We start from the raw sequence: 10,208 nt of genomic DNA, 5'->3' as shown, positions 1-10,208 counted from the left end.
AAAGGGAACCCTCTTGCACTGTTGGTGGGAATGTAAATTGATACAGCCACTATGGAGGTTCCTTAAAAAACTAAAAATAGAATTACCATATGATCCTGCAATCCCACTACTGGACATATACCCAGAGAAAACCACAATTCAAAAAGACACATGCACCCCGATGTTCATTGCAGCACTATTTACAATATCCACGTCATGGAAGCAGCCTAGATGCCCATCGACAGATGAATGGATAAAGAAGTTGTGGTATATATATACAATGGAATATTACTCAGCCATAAAAAGGAACGAAACTGAGTCATTTATTGAGACGTGGACAGATCTAGAGACTGTCATACAGAGTGAAGTAAGTCAGAAAGAGAAAAACAAATATAGTATATTAACGCATGTATTTGGAACCTAGAAAAATGGTACAGATGAGCTGGTTTTCAGGGCAGAAGTTGAGACACAGATGTAGAGAACAGACCTATGGACACCAAGGGGGGAAAACTGCAGTGGGGTGGGGATGGTGGTATGCTGAATTGTGTGATTGGGATTGACATGTATACACTCATGTGTATAAAACTGATGACTGATAAGAACCTGCAGTACAAACAAACAAACAAACCAAAAAAAACAACTACTACTAAACTTTCTTTGGGTTATTTGTATGGAAATATCTTTTCTAATCTGTCAAGGGAGGCTGGATTGTGAGCTGCTCCAGGGAAGGCGTGTCCATATTCGTGCATGTCCCCATGCCTAGCACAGTGCCTGGCACCCAGCAGGCACTCAGCAGAGGGCTGCTGGATGAACACAGTCTAAGTTAAAGCAATGCAATGCAGTTCTGTTTGTTATGATTTCTATTTTTGGAGAGGAGCTACCTTTAAGGTTATACTTCTTAATAGTTTTGTTCATCCTGAATTTACCACCTTCTTCTTTTTCTCCCTTAAAAAAGGGGAATAGGGAATTCCCTGGTGGTCCAGTGGGTAGGACTCCTCACTTTCATTGCTGAGGGTGTGGGTTCGATCCCTCATTGGGGAACTAGATCCCACAAGCCCTGCGGTGAGGCCAAAAATTTAAAACACAAACAAATAAAAAAAAAAGAATGTCAAACAACCAAGTCTCATCTTGGCTCCAGTGTCTTTGGGACCATCTGACTCAGTCTTGGTAGGATTAGGATCAAGAATGTCCTAGGGGGCTTCCCTGGTGGCTCAGTGGTTGAGAGTCTGCCTGCCGATGCAGGGGACACGGGTTTGTGCCCCGGTCTGGGAGGATCCCACATGCCGCGGAGCGGCTGGGCCCGTGAGCCATGGCCGCTGGGCCTGCGCGTCCGGAGCCTGTGCTCCGCAACAGGAGAGGCCACAACAGTGAGAGGCCCGCATACCGGAAAAAAAAAAAAAAAAAAAATGTCCTAGGTATAGATTCTAGGGCCAACTTCGAAACCTTATCAAATATATATATATATATATATATATAAAACACACACATATATGTATATACATATATATAGAGAGAGAAACAGAGAGAGACAGCAAGACAGAGAGACAGAGACAGAGAGAAGTTTGCTTATGTATATATAGATAGGTAGACCATTTTAGCTCTAGTTTGTAGGACCAAATCTAGAAATGACAGATCAAGTTGTAGAGGGAGTTATGAACCATACTTCTTATTCAACAATGAATAAGTGCCACCAACTATATTTCAACTCCTCCATGTACTCACTGATAGTTACTAATAATAATAGTAAAAATTAATATTCATTAAGCTCTTACAATGTGTCAGGCATTTGTCTTAGAGCTTTACAGGTTTGTTTATTCCTCATACAATCTTTTTAAGTAGAACTATTACTTTCTCCATTTTTAAAATGAGGACATTGAGGTACTAGAAGGTGAAGTAACTTGCCCAAGGTTATGGAGCTAGTAAGTGGTAGAACAGGGTCTGAATCCAGGTATCTGGAGCCAGACTAGTGCTAGAGAGGCACCATCTCAATAGATCTCCCCAAATACGCTTCCATTTCTTTCCCAACATCAACCCAATTCTGACTCATCAGGTTGCATGAGATTATATCATAGTCCATGTATTCCAAAGGAAAACATTCCTAAGAAACCAAATCAAGAAGAAAATGAAATGCATTTTTTGAAATTTGAAAATGTAAAAGTTAAACGAATTGAACAGCTTAGTTGCCTCATTTGTAACAGATGTAGCAGATCATGAGCAGTTGGAGGGAGACATCTATCTCACTGTTGTAATTTTAAAACAAAAAAAATGATTACACAGAACAAAGACTTTTGATGAAATGGCTTCACCAAAGTATAAACTCTCATCTTACCTCACATATAAAGAAATTGGTACAACTGTGTTGAGAATAATAATATATGACCAGAATGTTAAGAATCCTGAGAACACAGAGTTCTCTCCTTCATTCCAAAAGAGGAAAGTTCTGAATTGTTTCCCAACTTGATTCTCCCAGATTGAATTTCCTATTGCAAGAATAATTGCCAAGCATATCAGAAACCCAAAAATCTGAAATGAGAATAGAGGTCTGGTTAAGGTTAACGTGAATCCCAGACTGGTAATATCAAGGCAATCTAACGTTTCTAATTCCAAGAAATTGTCATTTGAAAAGCAAGTTATACAAAGCTCATCTTGCTTACCATTAATCATACAAGTAAAATGTAATATATTTATGTTGGGAACTTGGCTAAATATTTTACATACATTTTCTCACTTAATTCTCCCATTGACTCTCTGAGATAGGAACAAACATTATTCACACTTTACAGGCCAAAAGCAAAATAAAACAAAAGCCCAGACAGATTATATAACTTCTTTATGGTCACAAAGCTAATAACTTCACATCCTCTATTTGTGAAGAGTGCATATATTTAAGTGGCTTAAGTAAAGAAGATCATATGTACTGATTTGCTCTGGTCAGTCCCAGTTTACATCTATTTTCCAGGCGTAATATTAATAGTATTCCCTTCTTTCACCTTCAAAAGCATCCTGTTTGAATGATAAACTATATGGTAACCCAAAGAATAAAAGCAAAAGGAAGAAAATATCAGTAATAAAGGACTGTCTCAGACTAGTACAGTCTCTTGGCTACAGACCTAGCTGCACAATCCTTACTTAAAGTCAACAAGAAAGATAAGGATTAATTAAAATACGTCATGACATATACTAACAGTTTTCAGGTTGCTTCTGAGATTTAAAAAAAAGTAGGAAGCAACCTGAAAACTGTTAGCCAACTGTTACATTGTGAGTAGTATCAGTATTAGCAAAGCAGACATTTTAGAGGTAAAGCAACTAGGAAGACAGCAAGGCCAGTCCCTTGTAAGTCCAAAATCCCAAACTTGGAAAGGAAGGACACAAAGTCACCAAACATATAACACCTGAGCTGAACACAATGTTCTGGGGACCTTGCTAAGTGTCACTGTGTTAGGAGCAGATACCAGTCACTGTTGAGGGAGGAGTGGGGCTAAAAACAGGACTTATTTCTCTCCTATTTCCTTTTTCCCCCAAGAAAGAATATTCAGGCATTCTAGGACTGCCTCCTTTATTCATTCATGGACAAAATAGGCATGTAAGAAGACAAAGTTGGGGAAAACCTGATTTAAAATATATTAGTATATTAATATACTTTAAATCAGGAAAACCTAATTTAAGGTATATTAGAAAACCAGGTATTAGAGAAAAGTAATACTGTGAATCCTCCAAATCCTACCAATTTGGTACCTGTCTCACAGTATCCTCTTTCCTTTCAACGGCTAACACTACAAATTAATGGAGGTAAATTACTTTAAGAACATTAAATTTGGTGATGCTTGGTATCAAATGCCCTAATTTAGGATGAACCTGGCTTCTAATTCCCCAATGGATCATTCAATTTTCTAGTAGAAAAAGCTACGACAGTGCCTGCTTCACAACCAATAAGCTTACTCTGTGGTGGATACATATACAATCCCCATGCAAGCCCTACAGTTGGGCTCAAGGCCGTTTAAATGGGGAATTCTAGGAGGTGGGCACAGACTCCTTCTGGGAATGTCCCCTTGGCCTCATGGACTCTATGGGTATGAGAGGAGGAAAGCCCAGGTCTGAGGGTGACACTGAAAGTAAAACACAGAGCCTGGCCAATATTTTGTGCCCCCAAAGAGTTCATTCCTTTTTTTCCTTATTCAGGGTCCCACCATTATGTATCAGTTGAGCAAATATTTACTGAGTGCAGATTCTTTAACGTTACTTGTGAGTCTGTGATGGGGCTGGTAGGGAAACATGGTTCAAAGTCACTGTCCTCATATTTCAAAGTCAATGTTCTAAACTCAACCCTAATATAAGGAGGCAAAGCAATATGACACAAAAGTCAGATAACAATCAGATCCACAGCATGAGAAAGCATGAGATTAACCGATGAAAGCGTGGGGTGTGAAGAAGACCTGACTTTGGAGTTCACAAGTGGTAGAGAAAATCATTTCAAAAAATTCAGAGGAGAAAAAAATTCAGAGGAAAGAGATAACCATGGGCCCAGGAGGTTTAGAAGTCTTCATGAAGGAGGTGAACAGTGACTTGGGCCTCAGAGGATTTATAAGCAGAACCAGCTACATAATTTTCAGGGCCCAGTGCAAAATAAAAATGCAGGACCCCTTCTCCCAAAATTATGAAGAATTTCTACACAGCAACAACAGATCAATAAGCCAAGTGTGAGGCCCTTCTGAGTGGGGGCCCTGTGTGATTTCACAGGCCACATATCCATGAAGCCAGCCCTGTCCACAAGCTATGTAGAGAGGGTATGAGCAAAGGTAACATGACCAAAAGACCAAACTACCTTAAAAATTATGTTTTGTTTTTTAAAAACAAATGGTCTTGCAAGGCCATGAAGGCCTCCATAAGCACTAACCTACATCTCATGAGAAACTCTACCAATGGTTGAGAAATCATAATCTAGGAAGTAGAAGACAGTAGAACTGGGCCCCAAATGCAAAGTCCCCAAATACAAATTCCACAAGGAGAATGCAGATTTCTGAAAGAATTCCCAGAAGAATGTAAGAAATATATTAAGATAACAATGACTAATGATAGTGCCTAATTTTGTTAATGTAACTTACCCATAATACTAGAGTATTCATCAGTCTATCAATGCTTGTCCTCTTAAACTTTGTCTTACCACTGTTCTGCATTAGTTTAGTATCAGGACCTGCAAAAGAAAAAAAAAAGAAAGAAAGAAAGAAAAAGATATAACTTTGAAATGATTAGATGATGTATTATTATTATTATTATTATTAATTCCTACTTATATCAAATGTTCCTGAAAGGAAAATAATATGTTTTTTCAAAATAATTTGACTTTTATTAAGAGCAGGATTATTATTAAGTTGTTTATGATGCTCATCTGGTGGCTTAACAGCAATCCTGGAAATTGCAAGGGAACTGGTCCTCTTAGAAGGGGATAAATCCAGACATAACTTGCAGCTAAAAGGTTTAAGAAATGCTATTTTTCAAAAATCTGTGTATGGATGTGCTTATAGTTTGAAGCAATTAAAGATTAAGAAGTCAGTCAAACTGAGGAATAATTTATAAATGTCTAAAAGAATGTAGTAATAAACACAATTCAGAACACAATTCAGGTCTGAATGGAAAGTTAAGATAAGAAATCAAATTCTGGATGTGTTTCCCAAAAAGATGTGAGGTGCCTTTAATAGAGAAACTAAAATAACTCCAAACAATACAACAGCAAGTAATTTAAACCTTTATTGTGTATTGCACACTATTTATATAATATGTATTTTTTGTAAGGGCAAGAATTGTCCTAAATTCTGTTAGATTTATTTCAAGTAATTCTCTTAAATCCCATGTTAGATATTTACTAAGTGCCTTGTTCAAGAAAATCTGAGAATATTATTAACTGCTTTAGAGGTAGGTTATTAGATGATTAACAAAGAATATTAGATTATATTGCTAAGGAAATTTCTTGTGGACAAAGAAGATGCTCAATAGAAGCAATTACATTTTAATTATATCAGATTTCCCTAGTCTTCCCTCTCCACTTCATCTTTCCACAATAATCACCAATCCATGCAGCCACTTAAAAGCAGAGAAGGGAAAGGGAAGAAAAGAGAGAAGCGGGGCACACATGGAATTATACACCATTCTAGAATCAGGGAAGCATGGGAACATCCTTAAAAGATTCCTTTACTTGAAAGACAAATTGGAGCAAAGATTGGGGTCTCAAAAAATTCACTGTCCTGAGTTGGAAATTGTACACCAGTGTCCTATTCCCAGCCACTACTGTGTAAAGGAGACCACCCGCATTTTCTCAGAATCATTTATTAAAATCATAGGGACATTGAGGGTGGGAAGTATTTCTTTTAGTAAAGATCAGAAAGAGCAAATAGAGTTTGTGATTGCTAAAATATATATATTTCAATATATATCTATATTGAAATATAGACCAGTTTTGTGCTAAAAATTTACATTTCTTAGGCATACATACACACACAGACTAGCAAAGAATCCACTGAATGGGTTCTTAAGCACTTATTTAAATATATCCACAGATGTGGATATACACATCTCTTCTTCCCCTCATAATCACAGTCCTGAGAGAATTTTCTATACTCAACAGCCTCTTTTTCCTTATCTCCCACTCATTTCTCAAGCTAGTTTCTGGGCCAGTCACTCTACCAAAACAAATTTGGTGTTATCATCAATATCCTCCATGCCTTCTTGGACCTCACAGCAGCCTTTGACACTGTTGACTACTCCATCCTTTTGAAACACACTCTTTCCTTAGCTTCCATTTTACATGTTCTGCTTTCCCGCCTACCTCTTTGATAGCTTCTTTTTTGTCTTCCATTATGCTCATTCCTTTCTTCCCAGCCATTAAATAGTGAGACTTCTTTAGAATCAGGCATAGGCCATCTTCTCTTCTTTCTCAATCCACCTTCCCTGAGCAATCTCATCTAAGACCACAGTTCCAATTAACATCTGTAGGCCAAATGTATATCTCCAGCTCAGATTGACCCTCTGAGCCCTAAACTCATATATTTAAATCCATATATTTGATTGTCTATATGATATCTTCTCCTGGTGTTTCTAAGGCCCCTCAAGTGGCCCTTGTCAAGCCCAACTTGTGACCTTTCTCCAGGGTTCCTTATCTCAATGAATGGCACCACTATCCATCCAGTTGTGAAAAGTGGGAGAAACCTAAGAGTCTAGTCTATCGCATCACTCCCACCCTAAATCCAAAGTACCGTCATCTCTCAACTGGACTGTAGTAAAAGCCTAGCAACTTTGTCTCCCCACATGTACTCTGCCACCACCCGAATCATACACTTTTTCCAGGACCCTATTTACCAACTTTAAAAATACCGTAGGCAGGAGTGAAACTTTCAAATTTAACACTTACACACATGCCATCTGTTTGAAAAACTTGCAATGGCTTCTGAATGCTCTCAGGATAAAGACCAAAATTCTGGATACAGACCACAGGACCTGTATGATCTGGCCCATATCCCTGTCTCTAGTCACATGGTCATCTCTATCCTCCAGGTTTTCCATGCTCTACACTGGCCTTCTTAAGTTTTTTGTTTGTTTGTTTGTTTATTTTTACCTCCCCAGCCTCATTCTTACCATAGAGCCTTTGCCTATGGCGTGCCTTTTAGCTAGCTTGTTCTTTCCCTTCATATTCCTCCACTACATACTCCTGTGAGTCCATGTTCTTTTTCTTCAGAGCACTTATCTCAGTTTGAGATTATATACTCATTACTACAATTATTTAAGATTAATGTCTCTCTCTCCTACCAGACTCAAAACCACATGAGTGAAGAGACCACACTTTTTTTGTTCACATTCTTAATTGCAAATAAGTAAGTAGCATAGTGCCTGCCACATAGTAGGTATTCAATAAATAACTGTTTAATGAATGGATTTATTTATTAAGTACCTGCTATGTTTTAGGCAATGTGCATATGTCCTTTTCACCTATTATCTCACTAATGCTTAAAACAAGCCAAAAAATTAGGTACTATTATCCTTAGTTCACTAATAATGAAACTCAGGATTAAAGAATTTAAATAACTTGCCTGAGATTTTTTTTTTTGTCTAGTAAGCATCAGAGCCAAAACTAGAACCCAGATGTATCTAATTCTAAGGCTCTTGCTCTTAACCACTATTTTTAAAGCTATATGAAATAGTCCATTAATTCATTAATTCACTGACTCATTCAAACAATGTGTGTTTAAGACTGTGACTCATTTAGAGTCCAAACAGGAAACAGGTGACACATTGATCAAGGATAATTAGAGAAAGGTTTATTTATAAAGGGACTTTTACAAAATGTGAGTGGGTGTATCAGAGGTATAGAAGTAAAAGGTCAATGCAGTAACCAAGGACTTGGTAGCAATCAAGATGTTTCTCAATTTACACCAGAGGGTAGGATGAGGGAAAGGGGTGGTTATTAGACCCTAAGGAGAGAGCTGTGTAACGTCTGCAGCCTTTAGAGGAAGAGTGACTTTATGTTGAGGGACCCAGCCAGCTTGAAGGTAGGCAGTCTGGGGGAATAAATACCTTGACCTCAATCTTCTTCCTTTGATCTCTTCCCAGGGACCCCCAATGATAGGACCAAAGTTCAAGGAAACCTATTAGTGTAAACCATACAAGTCAGCCTCCCAAGGCAGAGAAAAGAGTGTGAAATGGTGAGAGTAGATCTGGAGGGGCAAATGGAAGACATCCAGCACAAAAACCTACTATGCACCAAGATGGTGCTGACTTCTATGGACGCCTTAAATGAATAAGACTTCTGACTTGTACCCTCAGAAACAGGCCTTTCTCCTCTCTTGAGATAAAGGAAAACCATACCAGGGAGGCATGGCCTAGCTGTTAATGTATATTAGACCCTCATAAATTATAGATTTGTAAAGTAAACCATATTTATGTCAACTATACTCCTTACACAATCCTCAATGGCAGGTATAACTAGAGTAATAATACAGAAAGAATAGTTAATAATTTGTTTTGGGTAACTTTCATAAGATCTAGGTGTTCACCTAAAACTAGTTCCCCAAATTAGATGTCTCATGACTTAGGGGTTCTGAGACACTCATTTGTTCAACTCTGACATTGACGAAACCAATGATTCCTCTGCCTGGGGTTATTCTAGTTGAACTTTCTAGTAACGTTTGTGCCTAGACTAAAGTCAATGTAGGCATGCTCTGCTTTACAAATATCTGCCTCATGAAGATCCCCTGCCAGTGAACATCAAAGTCACATCACAAAAGAGGGTGATGCCCCACTTCTCCCTGCCGAGATCCAAGAGCAGTACATTTTCCAAACTCTCAGCCTATGGAGCAGACAATGCGCTGTGAATTGATGCTGAAAGGAGGGAGATGCAGGGAAGGAAAGAAAATAGCATTTGTCAAGCATCCTCTTCCATATGCATTGCCTCACTGAGCCTTTACAGTGATTCTCTAATGTACTCATTCTTATCCCCATATTATAGCAGAGAAAACTAAAGCTTAGGAAGTTTAAGTAATCGAGGTTTAACATTCTCCAGCTGGTAAACAAATCTAAACTCAGATCTGTCCAATCCAAATTCTGTGAACTGTTACACTTTTTTGGAGGGAGACCTGTTCAGCTTACCACTCTACTTTCTTCTATGTAGGAGCATTTTCCCACAGAGCCAACATTATGAAGGAAAGCTTGACCCCTGAGGGGCTCTCAGCAGCTGTCCTAGCATAACATGCTATAGCTGAACCATACTTCCGAATTAGTCATTCCAAACAAGATCACACAAATGCAAACAAAAGTTTGGGCTACAGCCCACTCCTAGGATGATGCACCCCCCATTTCTCTAATGATAGGGAGCAAACCAAGAGGGTCCTTCACATCTGAGGACCTCCAAGAAATATCCCCTTAATTAAATGGAAAGACTAAAGGGGGAAGGTAAAGAGAGGTTAACGTATAAGCCTAGCACTCTTTTTCTCAATACAAGATGCAAATAAGGAAATAGATGATCATAGGTTTATTCCCCTGACTAAAGAGTAAAAGCATCTGGTGAAAACATTATGAAACCAGATTCATCCCCAGATAAAACTGTATATACAGCCTCATTTCTAGGGATTTCTCAAGTCCTTACAATGGCAATGCCCCAAGCAGCAAGAGCCTTGCTAACACCCACAGCTGAGAGTATTTAAGAGGAATTGGGAGGATTTCTCTAGATTTGGAACACTTTTGAG

General features: G+C 38.4%; 1 protein-coding gene across 1 annotated transcript in view; it reads right to left on the bottom strand.

The window, feature by feature from the left end:
• Nucleotides 1-10,208, bottom strand: part of ATP8B4 (ATPase phospholipid transporting 8B4 (putative)) — a 257,286-nt gene that overhangs the window by 96,034 nt on the left and 151,044 nt on the right. Inside the window, exons 11-12 of the mRNA XM_055088239.1 lie at nt 5,082-5,170; nt 2,309-2,502 (exon numbers count right to left, since the gene is read on the bottom strand). Coding sequence (XP_054944214.1) covers nt 2,309-2,502; nt 5,082-5,170 — 283 coding nt within the window. The remainder of the gene's footprint in view (nt 1-2,308; nt 2,503-5,081; nt 5,171-10,208) is intronic.

Source organism: Physeter macrocephalus, chromosome 11 (genome assembly GCF_002837175.3).
Source record: "Physeter macrocephalus isolate SW-GA chromosome 11, ASM283717v5, whole genome shotgun sequence".
Taxonomy (NCBI): Eukaryota; Metazoa; Chordata; class Mammalia; order Artiodactyla; family Physeteridae; genus Physeter; species Physeter macrocephalus.
The sequence above is the reverse complement of the archived record's forward strand: the minus strand, read 5'-3'. Positions and strand labels throughout refer to the sequence as shown.